This window comes from Lonchura striata, chromosome 1, assembly GCF_050655825.1.
Source record: "Lonchura striata isolate lonStrDom1 chromosome 1, ASM5065582v1, whole genome shotgun sequence".
Lineage (NCBI taxonomy): Eukaryota > Metazoa > Chordata > Aves > Passeriformes > Estrildidae > Lonchura > Lonchura striata.
The window spans coordinates 40,640,831-40,667,496 of record NC_140703.1 but is presented as its reverse complement, the minus strand read 5'-3'; the positions used below and the strand labels follow the sequence as shown (position 1 = coordinate 40,667,496).

The 26,666-nt window shown below is 40.4% G+C and overlaps 1 protein-coding gene across 2 annotated transcripts in view; it reads left to right on the top strand.

Moving 5' to 3' along the window:
• The window catches only part of SLC36A4 (solute carrier family 36 member 4), a 97,192-nt gene that overhangs the window by 30,358 nt on the left and 40,168 nt on the right, over positions 1 to 26,666 (top strand). For both annotated transcript variants that reach the window (XM_085574967.1, XM_077781327.2), the window contains 2 exons: positions 7,204 to 7,373; positions 12,518 to 12,687. In XM_085574967.1, coding sequence (XP_085431093.1) covers positions 7,204 to 7,373; positions 12,518 to 12,687 — 340 coding nt within the window. The remainder of the gene's footprint in view (positions 1 to 7,203; positions 7,374 to 12,517; positions 12,688 to 26,666) is intronic.

Here is a 26,666-nt window from a genome sequence, read left to right as displayed (position 1 = left end):
TGAAGGGATTTGGAGTGAGAAGATTATAGCAGGAAGTGATGTGGTGTGTGTTCTTCAACTTGTCTTTGTGTATTCTTTGCCTTGTGTTGTGCTTGAGCTGTGTGGGTGTGTCATGGGAAAGGTGATGAGTTGTGCATCTGTCAAGGTGATGTGCTCTCAGGGCAAGCTGAATTGTGTGGAACTGTTCTTAGGAAAATAAAATCATCAGTGTCTTCTCTTCCTTCTGTTTAGATTGACTGTTTTTTTTTTTTTTTCAGAATTGGATGATTATTTTTTTCAATGATGGCCATGTAAAATGTAAGATGTGGCATGCAAAACACTGTCTGTGTTGGGATCCTGTTGTTTTTTTAACTTTTGATCCAGGAGTGTATATGGCTGTATTTTCAAGGCTCCTTATTCCAGGGCAGAGAAATTTCTGTATTTAGAGTTATAAAATTTTGTAGGTCCTTAATCTCATTTATTTCCTGTTATATTTTTTAGTCCTCCATGGAAACCATTTTAATTTATTTTTTCACTTCTGCAGTAATGAAATTTGCACAGCCCTATGCAGGACCTTGCAATATGTGTACACTTTGTTCTGTGTCCCCTTAGAAACTAAAGCAATGTATGGATCGAGGAGCATTTCAGGTAAAAGACAAAAGACCTCTTGGGAAGACATTTTATTTTAAGCCATTTGCATTGAAACAGACTGAAGTTTGTAAATTTTTTGTCTCTTGCCTACAAAGAAGCAGGTAGGGATAGGTGAGAACTTAGTAATCATTATAACTTATTTTAAGGGGACTTAAATTCAATGTGAGTTTGATCATTGGCTGGCATAAACATTTAAGTGCCATTGCAGCTTTGGAAATTTCATTTTTACCTCCTGATCCAGAAAGAGTCCAGAAATACACAATCATATTCTACATCTTTATGTATTATTGCAGTAGATTGAAATATACCATTCAGCAACACTTGCATTTCTAAGTAGTTTCTTCTTTTATCACTTACCTTGTGGAAATTTTGAGAGTAGCATAATTTATACAGAACATGTTAGACCATAGTACTCTATAGTTTGTAGGCTGCAGTCCAAGTGACTGGGGGGTTGGAACTGTCTGATAAATTAGAAACATAATTTTCTATTAGCATTTATCTTTTGCTGGATAAAACTACATACTGTTGTAAAGGCCAGCAAAGTATATAACACTTCAGTGATTTTGACAGGACAGATATTTAAAAATACTTTAAAACATTGGTGAGTGAACAAAAATACTGCTTTATCAGTTTCAGTTTTCATTGGAGAGAAATTTTTTGTATTTGGTTCACAAAGTCATAGGACATGATAATATACAAACTTGCAGAACTTCCCGTTCAATTTCAGAGCAAGCTAAAGATTAAATAAATATAATAATAAAGTAATAAATAAACTCTTGAACATAATAAAAGAAAAAAAGAATCCCTGGAGAGTGCAAAGTTTGGACAGCAAGCTAGGTAAGATTTACACAATTCCTTCAAGCATTGTTAAATCAAGGCTGTCAGAATAGGGTGGTAGATTGGGTTTGTTTTTTTTGTGTAGGTGAGTAATTACTTTTCCTCATGAAACAAGTGGAAAGGGACTTTACTGGAGTCTGAGGAGATTGGTTTTTGGAGTGATTGGAATTGCTCAGCACATTTCAGAAGGTAGTGTGTTCTGTAGTGAGAACTTGTCTTCTGGATTTATTTATTTCATATAAAACTTTTACTATAAAAATTGATGTACAGTCACCATTTGGCTTGCATTTTTCCTTGGGTAATAGTAGCTGCCCTTTTGTTTGCAGTCATGAGGGATCTGTTAAGAAAAATTGGATTGTTTATTGTACGTGTTCTAAATAGTGATGTTCTGTAGCTTACTAAAGAGAGTGAGCTTTAAACATGTATCTGAAAGTGATGGAATAGAAGCCTGTTGCTCAAAATATTGCATGGCCTTTTTCTGTGCAGTGCAAGAGGAGATGCACTAGGACAGGCAAGCAAACATGACAATATAATAATGATGTATGTTTTAATTATTATTTTACTTGAGGTAACTATACTTTTTCAGCAGACAGTTCCCCCATAGACTGTGTGGTTGTAAATCTATCTTTCAGTGAACAGATGAATTCATTGGTACCTTCTGCAGACAAGAAGGAATGGGCCAGGCTTGCACTGCATTTGTCTGCTGAGGATTTAATATTTTGTCTTTGGAGGTTAGGTAGTAGAATTTAGGTTTACATATCTTGAATACCTTTCTTATCAGCTTCCATGCTTTGACTGAACAGGGCTTTATTTTGCTGCTGTAAGGCATGGTAAAAGATGATTTCCCCCCCCCCCCCCCCCTCCCCGCTCGAGTAAATTGATAAATATATTGGTTTTAGTTTTCCAAAATTCTTGTGTTGTCTCTAGCTTAAGCCAGTCAAAACTTCTATACAGCTGTCTACCTGATATATTTACTCTAAAAGTGCAGGGGATAAAGAATGGCCATTTTGGTGGCATTTCCTGAAAGGGGACTGTATGGAAACATTAAACATGTCTGCTCTTAAGCTATCCATTACAAGATTAGCTTTCAGTGGCTATGAAAATGAAATAAAAGTTTATCGGATTGCCTGCAAGTCGAATTCTCTTGTGGGGTTTTTTTTTTTTTTTGTGCAGTTATATTGAAAAGTACAGTAGAAATTTCTGGTTAAAATTAGGCAGTCCCCTGCAGCTTATTTGCAGGAAGACTGTGAGTATAGCAGGATATTCAAGGCAAGGGTAGAGGAGGCAATGGTGTTACTGGCTGGGGATGTTTATACTTACTTCAAGCAGCTTGAAATGAAGGGGAAAACACTTTGCATAATGGATGATACTAGATTAGCCAGGTTATTTCAAATGTTCAGTTATGATTCTTTGCCAGTTAATTATGGGTAGTGTTGAATTTATTTGGTAGATGAAAGCAAGTTGTACTGTGCTTGTTTTGCAATTTTAAGAAGCCAAAGGTTGATTGTAACTGAAATAACCTAGAATTAAGTTTCAAGGAGTATAATAGTAGTGATGTGTGCAAATGTCTCAAAAATTGTAGGAAAAACTCTGTGAAGCAGTTGACAGAGAAAAATTATAAAGAGTTTACTCAGTGAGGAGAAAAAAAAGGATGGAAATTGTGAATTATGAAAGGAGTAAGCTTAGTCTAAAACATCTGATTTCATAGGTGTTTAGGGCTATGACAGGGACTAGCATGAAGTGAAGGGGAAAGATCTTGAAGAAAGTACAGCATGGAAATCAGAAGCCCAGAAGAGAGTCATTAAATATAAAGGTTAAAACATGTATCTTTGAATGTTAACTAATCTCACCTCCTGGTTCCAGAAAAGCAGCAGTAAAACCAGAACAAAAAAGCATTTGTAAAAAGAACCTTGTCTCTTGCATTCAGATGAAATGCTAGGTTTCTGAAGTCATTGCAAGAAGAGCTGTGCAGGGACAGGAAAGAAATTTTATAGTGAAGATCTGTCCAGTAGCTGCCCACCAGTGACTCAGTGTCAGAACAAGCACTGGCTCACATCATCTCTTCTGGTAGCCTCTGTCTCCTTGTGAGCACTCCACTGATCCTTTGGATCCTAATGGACTTCAATAGCTTAGGGAGCCGGGTGTTGTTGTGATATAGATATAATTGGTTGTTACTCGGCATCATGCTAATCCTGTGAATTACAGAACTTTTTAGCTTGTCGGGAGTGGGTGATACTGGATACTCTATCAAACCTGGTTCAACTTCTTTGTGTAATTTCCTTGGGGTTCAGTTTTACTAAGGGAAGCATCTCCTGCAATGATGGCTGTCTTGAGATTGCTGCTGCTGCTCAGCGAGGGTACTTGAACCTGGGAAGGCTCGAGCTGAGCTAGGCAGGGGCACTGTCACCTGGACTGTTGGATGCACAAAAGGCTGCATTAGCATTCTCATCTGTTCAGCCTGGAGGCACAGGTAGTCCTGATGCTAACTCAAGGATAAGCTGCAAGGAATTAACATTTTAAAATATAATTTCAAGGTCTACATATGTTAATGTGTCTCTCACCACTAGTCTTATTATCCTGTATAGTGTCTCATTTCCTTATACTCAGCAAAAATGATAGTTGTAACGTGAAAGAGAGGATGATGATATGATAACATGAGTTTAAATGGGTGTGTTTCATTCTGATTTACTCATGAATATACAGGAAATAATATAATTGCATTTAGTGAGTAAACTTGGCATTGTGGATAGTTAAAAGGCAGAGTGTGTATGCTTACGAGCATTGTTCTATAATGGTTTTAAATTACTTTTATTTATTTTTAAGTTTTTGGTTTTTTGAAGAAACTTGACTCTTCTGGGTTTAAATGCTAAACTGGTTGGGTTTAATGCTAAAAATAAAAAATTTCAGTATAGTTAGAAATTTAAAAAGAAAATTTCAGTCCTTCCTTTGGACTCAAGCACACTTAACATAGTATGTGCCACTAGTCCTTTAATTAATTAATGAAGTAATTTTCAGATAGACAATTCTATGATAATCTTGTCTGCCTGAGAAAAGAATTTTGTTAAAATAGAAAAAGATTTTAAAGGCAGATATCCTGGCCAGTCTGTTACAGACCACATCTCATTTTGTATTCTTCCTGCTGCTCAACACTTATTTAAAAATTGATTTAATTTTTGAAACTTCTTTGTTTAAATTTTGCATTCCCTGCCAGATCAAGTTACAGTCAACTTCAGGTTCTTTTCTGGAGGAACAACATCAGCAGTGGAGGCTCTGAAATATATAAAAATGTTAACATGTATAATGCATTTTAATTGAATAGGAATGAAAATTGCCTCTAATTGTACACCTTCTTAGGGAACTCTTGGTTCCCAAGTGTAAAATTACTTTTTGGGATTTGAAATATAGAGAAATAGGGCCATGTGGTATAGATTGGCAGTGGTGATATGCTACTAAAAGTCAGGAAGTAAATGTCAGTGGGTGACTAGAGGAAAGGAGTAATTACTGTATAGAAAATAATATGCCAGCAATTCAGATATATCAATTTGTTTGTTAATTAGTGGATGAAACCTGCTTTTTTCATAACTCACATTGCTTAAATAGTAAATATTCAGTCAATTAAAAAGCAATTTTGTATGATGAACACTAGCTTTTACAGGGTGACCCTATTGCACTGCGACTGTTTGTCTGTATTGGATATGACATAAGTGCTAACCAGGGATGACAAGCTACTTTAATTAACAGTACCATCATCAAATATAATCTGCATATCTACTGAAAGATAAGCGGAACTGCGAACTTAATTCCACTGTCTGTATTGCCTAGATCTTCATTAGCTAATTTCTTCATAGTGATGCCTTTTTGGGACTAGCTAAAAACAAAGGCCAGGGAAAATTAAGAGAATAAAAAGTGGTTATATTTATTAAAGGGCCTTCAGGTACACTTAGGGCAGACGATGTTCCCCAGAGGGGCTACATACAAAAATGAATGACAGATCATGGGTTTCCATACTTTTATAAGTTTGGTCCTTTTGCATATTGGGGGTTCATCTTCCAATTACAGCTTCAGGTAATGAAGTAATTTGACCCCAAGTTTGCTGCTCCCCCACTCACTTTCGTTTACATCTCTTGGAGCTGAGATGGTAAGGTGTCCTTGATTCCCATGCCTAGAGAGGAATTGTTTTGTCTGACCAGAATGGGAAAGCAGTAGTTTATAAACTGTATATGGAGTTTAGAGTTATACACTAAAGAATTGCAGGATTACAAATATATGAAAACCAGAAAAGCTAAAATCCTAAAGCATCAATAGAAGCTTGGATGTTTCACTTAGATGTAGACATACAGTATTAGGTGTATTAATCTTGGACTATATCTCATACTGAGTATTTGAGATGACTGTACTGTTCTTCTGAAAGAGGTGGGGAAAGTGTGCTTGTCTAGGAGTATCCATGTACCTTCAGCTGATGTTTTAATGATGTAAAAGGATCTGTTTTGCTCCTGAAATTAAGGTGGAAAGACCAATATCTGAGCTTGTCACTTGGTTTTACTGCCTTGCCTGGAAATTTTGTCTGAGTGACTAAAAACTTAAGTTGGAGCCTACTGAGTGTATTTTTCTGAATGCTGTAGAGTGCAAGTAGAAGGCAATCCCCAGCAAACTTCATGCAGTAATGGTTGCAATGCTTATGTCTTCACTTTGGAGTGATGGCAGGCCCATTGAGATGGCTTGACTATGTGAGGCTCAAAGCACAATGTTTAAGAAAAGCAGGGCTTAGTGTGCCTGGCCCTGTTACTGTCAGAGAGATGAAAAAGAGCATGTGCGGTGGTGTGTCTTTAATTTGATATTTGTTTAATATCTGTTTCCCCCCCCCATCCCTAAAAACCCCCTCATCTCCAAGTTGCCAATCCTCCCTTTCCCTGCCCCTTTCCCTGGAACCTTCCCTGTCATGTTAGTTCTGCCCTAAACTCCTCCCCTGCTATTCCCTTATTGGTTACTGTTCCTACTGTTCCTACTGTTCCTATAAAACCTCTGCTCCCGCCCCCGAGGGGGTCTTGGGGCTCACTGAATAAAACCATCTCGTTCACCCCCAAGTCCCGTGTCGCCTTCGTCTGTCCCCGCGCGCCACGAACTGAACTGCAGAGCTTGCAGGGGGAAGCGGCCGCCCGTTCTCTTCCCTCACCGCCCAGCACGGCACGGCTCGGAGTGCCGCGGTGAGAGGAGCGCATGCCGCGCCACAACAAGCATGGGACTGCATTCTGGTAGTCATGGACTCCAGAGTCCTTGCTCAAGGGCTGAGGCTTTGTGCTGAGGCTGAGCTTGTGTGTCAGTAGGTTTGTCTGTGATGGAGCCTGATAGTGTAGGCATACATGACAGGAATAGGAGAAATATCCTTGGATTCTGAAAAATTTTGTTACCAGAAAAAAATTTCATGTTACTCTCATTGCTTATGTATTTTCATCTCGATGCCATAAGTTTCTCTTGGCAGTTTTTTTAACCAATAAATATTGCTTTATAATTCCACACTGATGGTTTTTTCCAACCAAAATATGTACTTTTCAATAACTGAGTTTTTCTATTGGGTACAGGAAACATTGTGACCATCCAGGCGGTAAAACATTATTGTAGAATAATCTTACTTATTTATTAAATCACCTGAATTCTGGAAGTTGGCATTGAAAGAGGGGCGACAAGTAGTTTTACTCTGAGAACATAAAATGTGATTGAGTCTCCCTGTATTTCCAGGTACTGCCATTGGAAAACAGAATGAAGGACAGCACACGTTTCCCCCTGGCACTGAACATTGGGATGGCAATAGTCATGGCACTGTACATCTCACTGGCCACCCTGGGGTATATGCGCTTTGGGGATGAAGTCAAAGGCAGCATAACTTTAAACCTGCCACAGGATAAGTGGTAAGTGCCTCTGTGATTTAAAAGCAGTAACCTAAAAGGCAGAAACATTGGAAAGGTTATCCCATACCTCAGTGCCATCAGGGTGCTAAGACTTTTAATGAAGCCACAATAGAGCTGTGGTCCTAGCCAGTCGTTTCTTCCATATTAAAAGGACTTGTATATGGAGGGTGATCAATGCTATTATAAATGCTGATCAATGATATTAAAGCATTCCATTTCTAGAAGGAGCTAGTTCCAGGAATGCTGAAGGAGGGAACGTGAAGTTTGCAGCAAGGTGTCACACAGTTCTGAAATGAGCTAATTTTACCTTGGATATCCTGGTAATGTAGTGCCCTTTTTTAGTGTAATCACTGAGTTTAGCAGGTGAGCAAATGGAATAGAAGACATCAAAGATGAATTGGTTTGTAGTTCAAGAGCAAGTCCATGCATAGTGTATATGATGACTTCCTATCAGGAGAATGAAGCTTATGTTTGCCCGTGTCTCAAGGACACTACAATTTTTTATTTAGCTATATTTTTTTAACTGTTATGAGGGCTGTACATGTCATATGCTGAAGATGATTTCAGGTGCTGTATAGTTAATTTTGTATCTCTCTGTAGATGGATGTACTCTAACTAATCTCTAATATAATTAATTTTTTTTAATTTGTCTAATAGGCCTAAATTTAGGTATATCAGCAGTGCAAAAGTGCTAAAACTGAAAAGTATTTTAATGTTTTCATTCTGATCAAGTAATCAAGTATAAAACAGGTTATATACTTGCATCTACTTATTCAATGTCTGTTGTAGTAGCTTATTAAAGTAGTGAAATCTCAAATTATTGGAATAAAAAACCCCTACTTTGATGAACTGAATGCTGACTTTTTTATTCTTTGAAAAAGAGGAGAACACATGTAAAGAATGTTCTCAATTTTTAAGTATTACTTTTCCACTTTATTTTCTTGCTTTTCATTCCTTGGAATTAATGTGAACTATGCATTTTTAATATTCTTAAGAAGTTTTGTTTAATTTCCAGACTGATTCCAATGTTTAATACATGAGAGTATAAAAAATGTGTCTTGAAGGATGAATGATTTTTCATTGCTAGAACTTTCATCTATTTCTTACTGCTTGTTTGCTTGCTTTGTTTTTATACTGCTGTTGTAACAACTGAGATTTGGGCCTTAACCAACCTCCTTCCCTTCCTTCCCTTCCTTCCCTTCCTTCCCTTCCTTCCCTTCCTTCCCTTCCTTCCCTTCCTTCCCTTCCTTTCCTCCCTTCCTTCTGCCCCTCCCTTCCTCCCTCCTTCCTTCACTCCTTCCTTCACTCCTTCCTCCCTCCCTCCCATTCTGGTATTTGAGGATATTGCTCATCATATTGTACATACACACACAAGAAATTTAGCAAGGGAGGGCAATCCCAAGTGCAGGTACGGGCTGGGCAGAGAGTGGATTGAGAGCAGCTCTGGGGAGAAAGTCTTGGGAGTGTGTGGGGGGATGAAGAGCTCATCATGACCTGGGAATGAGCATTTGCAGCCCAGAAAGCCAATCCTGTCCTGGGCTGCATCCAAAGCAGTGTGGGCAGCTGGCCACGGAGGGGATTCTGCCCCTCTGCTCTGCTCTGCTGTGACCCCACCTGCAGTGCTGCATCCAGCTCTGGGACTTCTAGCACAAGAAAGATGTTGACCTGTTGGAACAAGTCCAGAGGACAGCCTGAGATGATCAGAGGGGTGGAGCACCACTCCTATGAGAGGCTGAGAAAGCTGGGGGATTTTCAGCCTGGAGAAAGAAGGCATTGGGAAGACCTTACAGCACCTTCCAGTACTTAAAGGAGGCTTACAAGAAAACTGGAGAGGGACTTTTCAAAAGGGCATGTAGTGATAGGACAAGAGGGAATGCCCTTAAGTTAAAGGAGGCAAGTTTTGATTACAAAATTCTGTAGTGTGAGGGTGGTGAGGCGCTGGAACAGGTTTCCCAGAGAGGTTGTGGACTCCCCATCCCTGGAAGTGTTAAGGACCAAGCTGAAAGGGGTTCTGAGTAACCTGATCTAGTGAAAGGTACTACCCATGGCAGGAGAGTTGGAACTTGATTATCTTTGAGATTCCTTTCAACCCAAACCATTCTGTGAGTCTCTGAAAAAAAAGAAAAACAAAAAAACCACCAGAAATCTGTAAGTGTTTACTGTATCTGTTCTGTGTGATGCAGCTGAAAGGAAAAATACTTCTATTTCTAATATAGCATGTCAGTCCTTGTTGTTTATAAGATTAGTGAAAAAACTTGTTTTAAATGGTAGGTTTGGGTTTATTTGTGCCTTAAGGAGAAGTGTTATTAAAAAACAGGGAGTGAGAGGAATGTGGAATAAGCTAAGGCTGCTACTCACTGTTGCTTTTTATTGTGCTCATGCAAGCAACAGAATGAACTTTATTCTGCATCCCTGCTGTCTAACAGAGCTGTTCACATAGGAGTTTTCAAATAGCTCTTGGCTACAGTGCAGATGTGATGATGATGATATTTGTGCTGATGGCTTTGCAAGCTTAATGCAAGGAAACAGACAATAAAAGAAATGGAAACTGGTGCTCTATAGGGTTGAAAATTGGCATTATAAGTGTAATAACCTCAAAGCTGCTCAGGGCACATATCCACAGTTAACAAAGTCATCTGTTTTTGTCTTACCCTGGAGAGTACCCCAGAGCACCAAACAAAATTAGGTGAAGCAGCTCAATGGTGCGCTCAGGGATTGTGATGTATGATGCCCTTGCTGTGCAGGACTGTGGGTCTACCTGATACAGTACTGAGGGACAAGTGGTTGCAATTAACTGAGCTAGCAAAACAAATTTCCAGTGAACTGTAGGACAGTATTTTGCTATTTGGTCCTCACATCAAAAGCCAGTAAGTTGCCAGTTTGAACAAGAGAAATTGCAAGGAGCAGAGGAATTTTTTCATAAGAAGACAGTCAGGCAAAAGACCTGATTTATTTCCAGCTGGACAATCCTTGTCTTAAAAACAAGCTTTTCCTGATAAAGAAAATGGAATAAAAATTCTGCTCCTTTCTGAGTTTTATTTGTTGTCCTCACAGGTGAATTGACTAGAAGATGTGCACAGGCCCTAGACTAGTTAAGTTCTTAAGTTTAATTTTAATAGACGACTACTTGTATTAAAAAAATCCTGCTCGATTGGTGCTTTTGGATAAATGACTTGATGCTGTTCTATTTTAGATGGTGTTTCAAAGTACAAATTGTCACTCAGCATAATTATTACTTAGAATATGTTGAAAATGGTCTTAGTAGTTTTCAGTATTTGCAGATGTAAATTATAGAAAATTCTGCCTTAGTACTTATTACTGTCCTTGGTTTGGGTCTCATAGATTCATAAAATGGTTTGGGTTGGAGAGGACCTTTAAAGATCATCTGTTCTGATCCCTATGCCATGAGCAGAGAAGTCTTTTATAAGATCAGGTTGCTCCAAGCTCCATCCAACCTGGCCATGAACACTTCCAGGGATGGGCCATCCACAGCTTCACTATCCTCATTGTAAAAGATTTCTTCTTTGTTCTTGTTTGGGTTCTTGTCTTCTTGAGGTTGAATATGAAGGTTCTTTCCACTGTCTGTTCTTTGTTAAGATACAAGTGAGTCTTTGTGCAGCAGTTCCCTTACTGTGAATCCCAAAAGTTAATGACCATACAAACTTTGGTGTATTGAAGTTTGACAAGACTTCGCATGGGCCTAGTTCAAGCGAAGGCTTTGCGCAATTATTGCTCTGTTTGGTCTAGCTGTGTTGTTCTGCAAGTTTTGTTGCACTGCTTGCCAATGTTTCTACCCTTAAAATTGGTATAATGAAATCTAAAATGACAAATTGAAAAGAGGCTTAGCACATATGAATGATTTATATTGTTATTAAAAGGTAGCCTAAGGAGTCATCTTGTTCTGATTGGAACATAATATTAAATTACTAGTAAAATCATCTCAGTAATATAAAAAATATTTTTTAATTTGGAAAGTTTTAATCCTCATAGAGTTGTAGACAAATAGTATAATGGAGATGCTTACTAATCTTGTTTTTGAATATATTTTAGAAATTACTTTTGTAAAGGCTTGGGGTAGTCTGAAGCCTGAGGAGTAGAGGTGAATTCTGGGTATCTGGTCAGCTAAAATTTAACCAGCTAAAATCTATCTAAACTGTTGGAATAAGGAGAGTCTTGCAGAACTCTTGTTCCCTCTAAATTTCTAAAAGCTGATGAGCAGTCAAAAAATGTGTGTCACAAAAGCAGCAGCTTCTAAACTAGCTACACTATTATGTCAGCATATAAATTGATGCAATAGCTTTTCTGTCCATTTGAATGTGCCTTTGGAGATTCCCTGAATCCCTGTGCAGTGTGTACAGTGATGGTCAAACCTTTGATACAGATAATTTAAGACCTATTAATCAAAATGTATTTTTAGTTGAAACTTATTATTCTCTTCTTCCTCATATCATAGAATCATAGAAAGTATGGTGGAAAAGAGCTGAGCTGTACAGATAAAATTTTTGCCATGCCATGCCATTTAGCCATAGGATAAGGAGCCAAAAGCAGTTCTGGCTGCATTTTATTTACTAATGCAGATACAGACTGTGATATTCGAAGAGAGAATACTTTAAGTGACCCCTTGCCAGAGATCAAGGTCCTATTTGTTCTTTCCCTACTCTTCCTGCTGTTTCTTATTTTCTTACTTATGCATGTCAGCTTTGCTTCAGTTGAACATCTTTTTAATGACTGAAGCAATGAACCAAGCACTCACCCAAAATTTTTATAACATCCATAGAAAGGAAATCATACAAAGAGACTCAATTTCTGCCAGTTTTCTGCAAGTAAGGACAAATGCTTGTAATTAATGCAGCATGAATTAAGCATGTATCTAAACCTGTTGGAGGCATGGATAGCTCTTTGTCATTTTTTTAATCAGCCACAAATAACAGTGGTAAGGATGTCTGCCCTTTAGTGGAAGATTTACTCTAGCTGGCTTATCTTCTTCAATTTCTTAGGCAGTTAAAATATTATATTAATGTTTGCTGGAGGAAAAAATACTTTTTCATACATACATGTGTATCTCCTTAGGGCTGTTATCAAGCTAATTTTTTATGAAGAATTTTTAACTTACATATTTACATGACTGTAAATGTTTTCAACAGGTTGTATCAGTCTGTAAAAATTCTATACTCCTTTGGGATTTTTGTGACATACTCGATTCAGTTCTACGTCCCTGCTGAGATTCTCATTCCAGTTGTCACCTCCAGAGTGAGGCAGAAGTGGAAGTTACTCAGTGAGCTTGTGGCAAGAGCACTATTAGTCTGCTCAACCTGTAAGTATGTGCAGAACATCCATTAAAAAACTTGTTTTTTATATTTTAAATTTTTCTGGGACCTGCTTATTTAAATATATGCTTTGTTTTTTATTTTTCTGGAGGCTAGCAAACCTAAAATTTTGTTTCAATACTTCACTACATTTTAACTTTTACGAATAAATGAAACTAATGTTGTATTTTTAACCACATTTGTTTTAGTAGGTGTGACCAATTGTTTGACAACAATATCTTTTGCTGGTAATACCCTAAAGCTGCCAACTGGAAAATAAGCCTTTCTCAAATAAAAATTTCTAAGTGAGATACACATTGCTGAGATATGTCAGCATTTATCTATGTGCTCTTCAGTATATACTTGTAATGCAGAAATCGTTTCTGTTTTGTTGATCTGAGGATTAAGCCTAGAGATGTGCTGGGTCTGTATCCATAAAGTACCATTGGCAAACATGGATGCATAGTCATGGAGTTCATGAAGTGCCACTTATTTTAGGTTATAATGCTCCAAAGTGGTTTTGCACCTCTACCTTCACTGCCTGTTACTCCTGTTGTTTTCCTTGCTTGTCCCCTAATCTTCCCTCCTACTGTGTCCCTGCTTTCTGACAGCTGCTTGAGATGTGCTAGTAGGAGTCAGCAGAGCTGAATGGTGAGTGTGGTCTCATCCAGGAATCTATATTCCTGAAGAAAATGAACTGTGGGGGAAGTTCAGCTTTGCCTTTACAGCTTCCAGCCAAAGTGCTCAATAACATAGCAACTTTTTCTTAAAGACATTATTAAAAACAACTGTTTCTAGTACAAAGCTGGCTTCTTGGCTTGACCATTTGTATTGAAATAAGCTGTTAATATCTTAAAAACAAACAAAACTGATAAATAAGCAAAAAAGGTAAACCTTGTGTTTTAGGGGAAAGTATTGATGAAAGAGAAGATACTAAGTTTATTGTCTCCATTCCCTTGATGAACGCAGTAGCTAGTATACTGGATGACACCTAAGGATCATTGTAAAAGAAAACTTTAACATTCAGTGAGTCCTTCTTAAGGTTAAACCTGCTGAGAAAAACAGTTTAATGTCAGTGCAATTTAATTACTACAGTAAGCAAGGGGAAATACCATCAATCTAATAACTTGCAGCTCTGAAAACACATCTGTCTTGTGAAACTAACAAAATAAAAAGAAAACGCAAACTTTTCTCGAATGATGAAGTACATATCTCCTGTAGCATCTTATAGTCTTTGTTCTACTTCAGGTGATCAAGGCATTAAGATTTTAAGATTGAGGATAGATTAGTAGCTCTTGTAATACTTGAGAGACATCTAGATGAAAAAGCTTCAAGGTTCAAAACATTTATTAGTGTCTCTCCAGGACACTAAAAGGTCACCAGTTAGACCTCCAGTCCTAACCACGCCTTGCTGTCATGAGGCCCTCAACTTCTACTCAATCTCTGTTGCCCTTTATGTGCCCCTTATCACCTGCCCTGGTAATATCGCAATAGATTTGAAAAGCTAAAAGTGTTGTATATCCAAACCACTGCTTAAAGCCAAAGACTTCAAGGATTTATAGGTGTAAGATAGTTCCATGTGTGTGTCTGATGAGAAGAGTCAGTGGTGAACTGGCTTCAAGGCACATTCCCTGATTGACTGGAAAATTATAAATTACTTCATAATATTCAGACATAGGTTTTTCCCTTAATTTTATCATTACCTTTTGTAATTTCTGTGTAGTCCGAAAAGGGAAAACTGGGAAACAATGTCCAAGAAAAGAAAGTAGAAAAAGAAAGAAAATTGGCTATATATGTGAAAAGATACATACATACAAAAGATATAGCTATATATATAAAGATGTAGCATTAGAATGCTCTGCCTTTATGTCTTTGAAAAAAATATGTATAGTAAAATTGTACCTAGTGTATGCCACTGTAACTTACCTGTGATATGAATGTCTAAAATGGAGCTGCTGAAGTGTTATGGATGTTACTGGGATATTTGAGGATATTAAATTGTTTGCTGCAAGGCACAAAAAAGTAACATTAAAAGTTTGCTCTTAAAGGTTTGATATTTGCCAAACTGCTGTGTGATGTGTTGTATTAACCTAATGGCATTTCAGTTTTTTCTGAAGTGGTTTCTACAACTGTATGCATGCAGTAGCTGTAATACTTTTTCACCAACAATTGTGTTAAGCTCCCATGCTTACATTAATCTTCATTTTTTGTTGAAGCACTGGTTTTAAACAGAATTAATTTAAATAGCATCACTTTTCACTTATCTGTACTTTGTCTAACTGCAGAACATGGTTCCTAAAATGATTCAGAAAGTGTTTCTTTATTAGAAAGTAAAAATCCAAAACATTTTAAATTGAATTTTAGAAATTAAATGGTTTTGATATCAGTGACAGAGTATGTTGTAATGTCTGGACCATTCAGAGGTCATACACTGATTAAAGGGAATCTGCTTGCTTGAAAATAGTTCTTGAGAAGAGGAACTTCAGCTGTGTGCTAGTAGCACATTAGCTTTTTAAGAGAAGACTTGAAAAATCACTTATTACTAATTCTTCGGGCTTTTGCATTACTCAAAAATTATGTCATTGTTTTATTGTTGGGGTATATGAGAAACTTCTTTTGGAAGAAGCAGACCCAGGAGTCTATTTTTTTTTTTTTTTTTTTTTTTTGGTCATTTTTTCTGGTCTGATAAGGTTTGTTTTAAGTAAGGACTTAACTGACTGGGGATCTAACACACACCCGAAAGCCATCTGTGTTGCTTAGGACTTTTCATTACTTATTTGCTCACTTTTGGACACTTAGCATTGCAGGAGAATGATCACAAGAATCTTTTACATTTTTAGATTTCCATGTTCTGCTTCCTCTGCTTTTTTTCTATTTCTTTTGCAAGAGACAAACATCTCTTCATCTTTGTTTGGATTTCACTGTAGATGCTGTAGCAAGTAGGAGGATACCACCATACTTCAAAAATCCTGACATAAACCATTGTTTTACAACCTAGGGGAGCACCTGGTGTGTTGAGTGGAGGGGTGAGCTAAGCTTGTGCTAAAAGTCCAGCCTAGAGCTGGAGACTGGATTTGGTGGATGCTGAAAGCAGGTGGGAACTGGATGTCTAGCTAGCTTGGGAGAAATAGGATTGAAAGTTGGACTGAGCATCACTGTGGTGGGCTAAGTTAGAAATTAGGAACACAGGAGAATAGGACAAGAGACCCCATGGGATTTGGAAAATGTGGTATTTGAATGTAAGATAATCTCAGTGCTTTGAAACATTTGTCAGGGTGAAAGTTTTATAATGTTGAAAGTATTTACCCGCATTTTAAAATATTTAAAACATATGTCACAAGTATGGTTAGGATCTGTGTTTGCAGCATCCACTTGGGTAAAGGTTGAGCATCATGCCCAAGGTTCAGCTCTTAGTCAAGCATTTTACATGATAGGATTGTATGTCCAGCACACTGGAATTAATTGTTAAAGTGAGAAGCTTTTTTTTCTGAAGGAACTGGACCATGCTGGATGAATTTCTAAAAGATCATTTAATATTTTTATGTGGAAAGGTGTAAGTTTTGTCTTCCCAGAGGTCAGCTTGTCTTGGAGAGCAAGAAAAAACCTCTTTTTACTCAAATCAGTTCTGTTATGCCCATTGCTTCAAATAAACTGCTGTTTCATCATGAGTGTTCTTTGCTCTCTTGCTTACTTGGCACTGAGATCATGGTGATTCTGGGAAGAGAAAATTTGGAGAGGTTTTGTTCAGTTTAAGCAGTTAATTCCTCCTGTATTAAAAGTTTCAAAATATGCTGAGAACCTGGAGATTGAGAGATGATCTGCTAAGATTTAGTCAGTGTTGATGTTAAATGGCATCAGACATACTTCTGATGCCTCACAGTAGGAATTGTGGTAAAAAATTTAGGATCGGGCAAGATGTAGTATGAAGTTTCCACTAGAATGAAAATGCAAATATCTCACTGTCTAACAAAGGCCTCCTTATGTCTTCTGACTGAAGGTCACTGAAATAAAATCTGCTTGCTGGATGTGTTGGAAGAAATATGGAGGGGAAAAAAAGAGTAGTATTGAGAAAATATTTTATCTGAAAAGGTGGCAGCAAATCCATGAAGTAAGGGAATAAAATAGAAAGGAACAATTCTAGCATTGCTTCAATTTTTAAAGAATAAGTTGTGTTTGATTTATTAAAGATAGTAGTGAAAGAATATTTTTTTGTGAATTGGTAAAAGCTACTGAAGAATATCAGCAAATATAATGGAGAAAACTGGAGTTGAGCATTAATAGTATCTTTCATCCTCACAAGAAGTTTAGAATATTATTCTTTTAATAGCTTAATTTAGGACTGTGTTCCTGTTAAAAGGTAAATTAAGAAATACTGCATTTGCATGTGGATGTGGAGATATCACTTGAATTGTCAGCTGTTTTGATTATTACCTTGAAATGAAAGAAATTTAATTGAAGGGCTGATCCAGCTGAGCATGAACGGAGTTGTTACTGAGCTGCTTGCCATTAAGTCTGAGCTTAGTGTGTAATTTTACCAAGAGGAGAATAAATGCATTATTCAGTTGAGCTTATCAGTTACGTTTTCTAAATATTTCCCTATTTGAACTGTACTAGGTTTTAGGAAAGAACAGTTCTTCATGCTGAACAATTGGACTCAAGATAAAATTATGTTTACCTGTCTTGGTTCGACAAGACAGGAGTCTGTGAAAGAGGGCAAAGCCTCCTGTGCAATGGAGAACGGCAAACCCCCCTCCCTCTGAATTACCAGGATCTTTAAATTAAAAGGCTCTCAGGCAAAGATATGGGAGTGGGAGTAACAATTCTTTACTAGGAGAAAACTAGACAACAATTTAAAAAGGCAAATGCAATCGGTACAGACAAAACCAGTGAAAGAAAAAAGTCCAGAACCTGCGGGGTGCCAGTATCAGTTCTACTGGGACAATTTGCTTCCCTTGCAGTGGCTGGTGAATTGTAGCTGCAGTGGTGATCTCTAGAAGGGTATAGTTTCCCTCTGAAGATCTGGTGGCAGTGGGGCCGGTCTTCCTCTGCGCCGGGGTTGCCTCTGAGCTCCGCCGCCGTCGGCTCAACGCGCCGGCTGCTTCGCTGCGAGTGCCGCCGAAGAGAGAGCGAGAGAGAGCTGCTTTCCCTGGGAATCCCGCGCAGAGAGAGAGAGAGAGAGCTGCTTCTCTCGGAGTCCCGCGAAGAAGAGGGAGAGAGCTGCTTCTCTCGGAGTCCCGCGAAGAAGAGGGAGAGAGCTGCTTCTCTCGGAGTCCCGCGAAGAAGAGGGAGAGAGCTGCTTCCCCCCTCTGGGTGGGACCCCTCACCGTGTTACATTTTTTCAGCCTTTCATTGAATCAGTCGAAGGTGTATACACAAACCATTGTCTCTGAGAGAGATAACAAAAAACCTGTCCAACCGGTTCGCCTTCGACAGATGGCAAATGGAATACAAGCTTATCTTACAACCCAGGACATTATCCACCCCTTATTCTATTTCCATCTGCACACCATGAAATCTTACACCCAGTTTTCTCTTAAGACCAAGTTTCCCTGTGGTACACAGCGGGTCTCCCCATCTTCCTGCATTACCCACCAAGTGTAACCAGGTCCTTGAGCAAAGACAATCCCACGAATGGGTTGGTCTTTGCCTGAGGTGGGATTAATCCAAACAGTTTTCCCTAAAATACCTTTCATATGTACTACAGGGACCTTATTTCCATCTATTGCGTGTAAGGGTTTTGACTGAGCAGGGCCAGCTCGATTGACAGACCCCCGGGTGTTGACCATCCAGGTTGCTTTTGCCAGGTTAATTTTCCAGTTTCTAAATGTTTCTCCACCAAGTGCCTTCAGGGTAGTCTTAAGGAGTCCGTTGCACCGTTTAACTTTGCCGGCAGCTGGAGCATGATAGGGAATATGATATATCCATTCGATACCATGTTCTCTGGCTCAGGTGTTGATAAGGCTGTTCTTGAAATGGGTGCCGTTGTCAGACTCAATTCTCTCAGGGGTGCCGTGTCTCCACAGGACTTGCTTTTCTAAGCCTAAGATGGTGTTCCGGGCAGTGGCATGAGGTACAGGGAAAGTCTCCAGCCATCCAGTGGTGGCTTCCACCATGGTCAGCACGTAGCGCTTGTCTTGGCGTGTCTGGGGCAGTGTGATATAGTCAATCTGCCAGGCCTCCCCATACTTGTACTTGGACCACCGCCCACCATACCATAGGGGCTTCACTCTCTTGGCCTGTTTGATGGCAGCACACGTCTTACAGTCATGGATAACCTGGGAAACACTGTCTATGGTTAGATCTACCCCTCGGTCTCGTGCTCACTTGTAGGTGGCATCTTTGCCCTGATGACCTGAGGCATCATGAGCCCATCGAGCCAGGAACAACTCCCCCTTATGGTGCCAATCTAAGTCTATCTTTGACACCTCTATTTTTGCTGCCTGATCTACCTGCTCGTTGTTTCGGTGCTTCTCATTAGCCCGACTTTTGGGGACATGGGCATCTACATGACGGACTTTCACCGTCAGCTTTTCCACCCGAGAGGCAATGTCTTTCCATATATCAGCAGCTTAGATTGGCTTTCCTCTACGTTGCCAGTTGGCTTTCCTCTACCTTCCTAGCCAGCCCCACAGAGCATTGGCTACCATCCATGAATCAGTATAAAGGTAGAGCTTTGGCCACTTCTCCTTTTCAGCAATGTCCAGAGCCAGCTGAACGGCCTTGAGTTCGGCGAGTTGGCTCGATCTACCTTCTCCTTCGGTAGCTTGTGCAACTTGGCGTGTGGGGCTCCATACGGCTGCTTTCCACTTCCGGTTCATCCTTACAATGCGACAGGAACCATCAGTGAAAAGAGCGTAGCAGGTCTCTTCTGCTGGTAGTTGGTTGTATGGTGGAGCCTCTTCAGCCCTTGTCACTTGTACCTGCTCCTCATCATCAGTGAGACCAAAGTTTTCACCTTCTGGCCAGTTCGTAATTATCTCCAAAATCCCAGGGCGATTCAGGTTTCCAATACGGGCGCGTTGAGTGATGAGGGCAATCCATTTGCTCCATGTTGCGTCAGTGGCATGGTGGGTAGTAGGAACCTTTCCTTTAAACATCCACCCCAGCACCGGTAGTCGGGGTGCCAGGAGGAGTTGTGTTTCTGTGCCAATTACCTCCGAGGCGGCTTGAACTCCTTCAAAGGCAGCCAAGATTTCCTTCTCTGTGGGAGTGTAGTTGGCTTCAGACCCTCTGTAACTTCGGCTCCAGAATCTCAGTGGTCGGCCTCGAGTCTCCCCAGGCACTTTCTGCCAAAGGCTCCAGGACAACCCATGGTTCCCGGCTGCAGAGTAGAGCACATTCTTGACCTCTGGTCCCGTTCTGACTGGGCCAAGGGCTACAGCATGAGCGATCTCCTGCTTGATCTGGGTGAAGGCTTGTTGCTGCTCAGGGCCCCAGTGGAAATCATTCTTCTTTCGGGTAACCAGATAAAGAGGGCTCACAATCTGGCTATACTCAGGAATGTGCATTCTCCAGAAACTTATGGCACCCAGGAAAGCTTGTGTTTCCTTTTTGCTGGTTGGTGGGGACATAGCTGTGATCTTGTTGATGACTTCAGTGGGAATCTGGCGCCGTCCATCTTGCCATTTCACTCCCAGGAACTGGATCTCTCGGGCAGGTCCCTTGACTTTGCTCTTCTTGATGGCAAAGCCAGCTTCTAGTAGTATCTGGATGATCCTCTCACCTTTTTCAAACACTTCTGCCGCTGTGCTCCCCCACACAATGATGTCATCAATGTATTGCAGGTGTTCTGGAGCCTCACCCTTTTCCAGTGCAGCCTGGATCAGTCCATGGCAGATGGTGGGGCTGTGTTTCCACCCCTGGGGCAGTCGGTTCCAGGTGTACTGCACGCCCCTCCAGGTGAAAGCAAACTGAGGCCTGCATTCTGCTGCCAGAGGAATGGAGAAAAACGCATTAGCAATATCAATGGTGGCATACCACTTTGCTGCCTTGGACTCCAGCTCGTACTGGAGTTCCAGCATGTCCGGCACAGCAGCGCTCAGCGGTGGAGTCACTTCATTTAAGCCACGATAGTCCACAGTCAATCTCCATTCTTTGTCAGATTTGCGCACAGGCCAGATGGGGCTGTTGAAGGGTGAGTGGGTTTTGCTGACCACCCCTTGGCTCTCTAGCTCCCGAATCATTTTGTGGATGGGGATCACGGCATCTCGATCCGTCCGATACTGCCGGCGGTGCACTGTCGAGGTCGCAATTGGCACGCGTTGTTCTTCCACCCTTAGGAGTCTTACTGCAGAGGGGTTTTCTGACAGTCCAGGCAAGGTGTTCAATTGCTTAATGTCTTCTGCCTCTACAGCGGCTATTCCAAAAGCCCACCTGAGTCTCTTTGGGTCTTTGTAATATCCGTTCCGGAGGAAGTCTATGCCTAGGATACACGGAGCATCTGGGCCAGTCACTATAGGGTGTTTCTTCCACTCCTTCCCAGTCAGGCTCACCTCAGCTTCCACCAGAGTCAATTGTTGTGATCCCCCTGTCACACCAGCAATGGAAACAGGCTCTGCCCCCACATGTCCCGATGGTATCAGAGTACACTGTGCACCAGTATCAACTAAAGCATCATATTTTTGTGGCTCTGATGTGCCAGGCCATCGGATCCACACTGTCCAGAAGATCCGGTTTTCCCGTGCCTCTCCCTGGCTAGAGACAGGGCCCCTCTAACACTGGTTATCATTCCTTCCCTGGGCATACATACTAGAGGTCCCTTCAAGGGGGTCTGACAGATCGTATTCACAAGCTTGGTCACGGGAGGTTGAGGCTACCTTCACTTTGGTGGAACTCCCCCGGTTAGAGTTCCCCTCCTTGAGTTGACGGACCCGTGCTGCCAGGACAGAAGTGGGTTTCCCATCCCACCTCCCCATGTCTTCCCCATGGTCACGCAGGAAGAACCACAGATTAGCCCTTGGGGTGTACTCTCTCTCTCTAGCTGGGGATTGTTGGGTGCTGATTCTGGGGCTTGTGACTCTCACGGGTGCTGTATTAACCTTCCTTATCTCCTCCCTCATCTCCTCTTTAAACTCCTTAATTACAGCTGAGATATGAGCCTGCATTGGGCCATTAATCATACTCTCATAATTCTTAAGTTTGTTGGCAACAGAACCTATTGTCTCCCGGTGGGTGTCAGCATTGATCGTTGCAATGAAGGTGGCGTATTGAGATGGCCCAAGATTTGCCAGACTCCACAGCATTTGTCCCGTACACCTGACCTTGTCAGGATCATTATTGTGTCGTCCATCCCTCCCAAAGAGTACCTTCAATACTGCCACTTCTCTCAGCTGTTGGATTCCTTCCTCGAGGGTCTTCCAGCGCATTCTATGATGGTGCTCTTGCATTCTCTCTCTGTGGATAAACCTCTCTCTGACACTCATTAAGAGCCGCTCCCAGAGAGAAAGGGACCCTGGTTCCCTTACAAAAACCTGATTTATACCTGAGTCCTGGGTCAAGGGTCTCAAGTTCCTTGCCTCACCACCGTCCAGCTGCACGCCTGTACCCATAAGATCCCAAACCCGGAGTAGCCAGGTAGCATAAGCCTCGCGCCCTCGTCGCACAATGTCTTTATGCAGATTGCGAAGACTTTCGTACGTCAGGGACTCGGTGATGATAGCAATCTCTGGCTCCCCTGTGGGTTGTGAGGTTCCTCCATTCCTGTCCCTATCTGCAGGGTGCTCTGCTTTCACCTTAGACTTCCTTGTTTCTACCGGGGCCACTGCTGCTGACCGTGACTGCCCTTGTGGTTCAGCTGGAACCTGGACAGTTGTAACATTAGTGGGTTCCACAGCTGTACTATTAGACTGTCCCTCCTCAAGGCAAAGGGCCGGTTTCTCACCAGCTGGGGAAATGCACTCCTTCAGCATCTCTCGTATCTCCTTAACCAGAACCCTCACCCAATCTGGGCGGTTCATTTCTGAGGTGGGCTGTGGGGCAGGGTCAGGCTCTGGAGCAGCAGCATCTCGAGTCTGTGGTGTAGGTGTGAGGGTAGTTATCCAGGTTAATCTTCCCTTATCTCTGAATGCTAAATATAACAGGACTATCAGCAACACCACCCATTGTATGGTATCATTAGCACTTATAAAGGATCTTAACCCTTTGAGAACTGGTGGAGCAGACCCAAAAAGATGGTTAAAAGGTTGAGAGAAAGTTTGCCCAGGTGCTATTTCCTCGCAGTAGGTACCGTTATTAAAGTAACCCCAAAAACATACAGTTAACGTGTGATAGCTATGAATCCATGTACCTGCCTTCCAGAGGAAATTAAAGATCCATGAATTCCTCACCCAATTAACCCAGAAGCCAAACTTGATAACAGACACCGTAGCCTTAGTTATAGGACCCATTTTTAGATAAGGGTCTGCAAATGGGAAAAGTATAGCTACGATCACATGCCACCCAAACCAAGGTAAACTAGACCACATGGTGATGCTGAAGATGTTTTTACACACAACAAAACCAAATTACTTAAGAACTGTTAATCCTTTTTCCCTCTCAATGCCCTCGGGCCTCACGTTGATGCGCCAAATTCTGTCTTGGTTCGACAAGACAGGAGTCTGTGAAAGAGGGCAAAGCCTCCTGTGCAATGGAGAACGGCAAACCCCCCTCCCTCTGAATTACCAGGATCTTTAAATTAAAAGGCTCTCAGGCAAAGATATGGGAGTGGGAGTAACAATTCTTTACTAAGAGAAAACTAGACAACAATTTAAAAAGGCAAATGCAATCGGTACAGACAAAACCAGTGAAAGAAAAAAGTCCAGAACCTGCGGGGTGCCAGTATCAGTTCTACTGGGACAATTTGCTTCCCTTGCAGTGGCTGGTGAATTGTAGCTGCAGTGGTGATCTCTAGAAGGGTATAGTTTCCCTCTGAAGATCTGGTGGCAGTGGGGCCGGTCTTCCTCTGCGCCGGGGTTGCCTCTGAGCTCCGCCGCCGTCGGCTCAACGCGCCGGCTGCTTCGCTGCGAGTGCCGCCGAAGAGAGAGCGAGAGAGAGCTGCTTTCCCTGGGAATCCCGCGCAGAGAGAGAGAGAGAGAGCTGCTTCTCTCGGAGTCCCGCGAAGAAGAGGGAGAGAGCTGCTTCTCTCGGAGTCCCGCGAAGAAGAGGGAGAGAGCTGCTTCCCCCCTCTGGGTGGGACCCCTCACCGTGTTACATTTTTTCAGCCTTTCATTGAATCAGTCGAAGGTGTATACACAAACCATTGTCTCTGAGAGAGATAACAAAAAACCTGTCCAACCGGTTCGCCTTCGACAGATGGCAAATGGAATACAAGCTTATCTTACAACCCAGGACATTACCAGATGTCTTGCACTGTTTGTTGACATTGTGCCAATAAAATACTTCCTTAGAATAGCTGCAGGAGAGGTAACATGAAGGAGTTTTGAGATTTAATAATGCATACTCTTAGGATGAAGTAATAATAATTTATATAGAAGAGGCTTAGGTATCAATTATTAGACACAGATTTTTCTTTTAATAAGAAAGTAATATGAATGACAGAAAAGTGGAATAGTTAGATTAGTGATAAAAATTCCAGATGGGATATAAAATATTTGTGTGGACTGCTAGCAGGTCCAGCAAAGTGGGCTTTAACATAAAATAATTGTTTATGGATTGTCAAAGGAATAAAATCAAATATTTGCTTAATTCAGTTCATTTTTCCCCACTGTGTATTTGGGGTTTTATCTGGGGCTCTTTTTGGATATGGGGAGCTGTGAGCATAATTCTTGCTTCCAAGTAGAAGATCCTGTACTGTGGTTTTAAGCTGAGAGATGATCATTGGGTGGTTTTTTGACATATGCTTGGGAATGAGAAATAAATACGTGAAATGAGATTTTTCAACCTTTTTGAGTATCTTTGCAAGAAAAATAAAGCTCTTAATTTCAGGGTTAATACATCCTGATTATGAGTCCTTTCTATTGATGCACTGTTACAAATTGTCTTAGGAGTTGCTGTTGGTGTAGGCATCAATTTATGGAAGTATAGTAACTTAGGTTCTTTTTAACAGTGCAAACATTACAATCTTTTTTTACTCAACTTTAATATATGGATACCAGATATCTGTGGTTTATGATTAATGGGTAAATGTTACAGTTTATTTAAATAAACCATAGAAGTGTTTCTTATTGCTTATTGTTCTACAGACATTAATGTCTGAATACATTTTCCACATAGAGCCATAGGGACTCCCAGAATGGTCTAATGTTAGTATTCATCATTGCAAAATTTTATATTTTAAAAGCCACATATAGTAAGTTCGGGTTGTGAAGGAAATTCCTGAAAAGCTAAAATAAGTTCTTCTTTGTCTGTTTGGGGCTTCTTTTATTATTTTGGTGTGTGTTGGACTGGACTTCTTCTGTTCAGGTGTTAGTTAGGATTCTGAATGAATTTTGATTTTGTACTTCAGATTTTGGTGTACGGTTCTTTTCCAAAAATATTTTATGGGAAAGAAAAGTATGAGCTTGAATATTGAGCAACTGATATATTCAAGAACTGGACACAATCCTGTGCCATGTGCTCTGGGATGGCCCTGCTTGAGCGGGGAGGTTGGACCAGATGACCCACTGTGGTCCTTTCCAACCTTACTCAGTCTGTGACTCTGTGATTCTATGATTTGTGATTGAGAGGAAAAATGGAAAATTTGAAAGATTTGTAATAAGAAAATTGAAAAATAATTTAGGGCTTATAATGAAATTTGATTGATTTTTGTTCTGCGACATTTGTTTCATAATTTGCAAAACAAATGAAGAACAAATAGTTTAGCAATTCATTAATGTATTCTGAAGCAGTTGATCATATTCTGGAGTAATAATTATTTTAATTCTTAAATTATTTGCATTAACTTTTTAATTATTAATTTTAAAAAAATATTATTCCTTTTTGAAGTCTCCTTTGTAAATTGTATTCACTTATGGTGAAGTGCAAGTAGAAGATTCCTAATACTATTACAGCGTAAACTGACCTGCCACTGTTCTGGAGATTTGAGGTCATGCCTGGCATAAATTGCAAAGTGCTCCATGCATTAAGACTTGTCTTGTTTAGCATGGAGAACTCTATTGTCTGCACCTCTACAGCTGCAGTGGTTATCCAAGCTAGATTCTTTGGAAGCAAGACAGAGAAGCAGCTACTTGGAAGGGCACAATTTGTCTGATCTGGTTTGCATTTTTGCTTCTGGACAAGCTGAACAGGACCACCAAAGTGTTTATTCCCTTCTTTGGCATATTTGAAGGAATATAGGTGAGAAATATATCCAGCATTTGGTATGATGAATTCTTCTCAGGAAGAGTGAGAAGTGATGCTGAATATCATGCTCAGTTGCCTGCAGTTAAATCCCATTTTCCCATTCTAACAATAATTTTAAAACTAATCAAGCCTGCTTTTATTTTTTAGTTCCACTCTATATTTTCCATCTGTGTGCTTACAAATATACGGAAGTGGTGATGTGAAAATTCTTTGTCCAAATAACAGAAATATATATATATTCTCTAGCTCATAGAAAGTGAAGTTTATTTGTAATACTTCAATAATTCATGAATTTGTGTTTCTCCATTATTTTAGCCCATTATATTTCTATGCATGAACTGACTTAGAAGAGAAGGTCATTTATCAGGTTTCTTCTTAAATGTCATACACAAGCCAGTGATTTTCTGTCATGCTTATTGAGTGGAGCAGCTATTTTTGTATGTACCCCTTATGCATTTTACATCTATTCTGTACTTCACAGACTTGAAATTTCCTTTAAGATCCAGAGTTTCCTAAGGGGAAAGTAAAGGATTCAGCAGATGGAAAAACAGCAGTTTTCTTAGTGCATGGTTAAGAGGAAACAGATAACAGTTCTTGGCATTTTGAAAATCTTCCCATTTTTTTTCCAGGATATTGGTATATGTCTTCCTTCCTCCCTTTTGATGTGCAACAACACAGAATTGAAAATTATGTTGAGTTCATGGACATG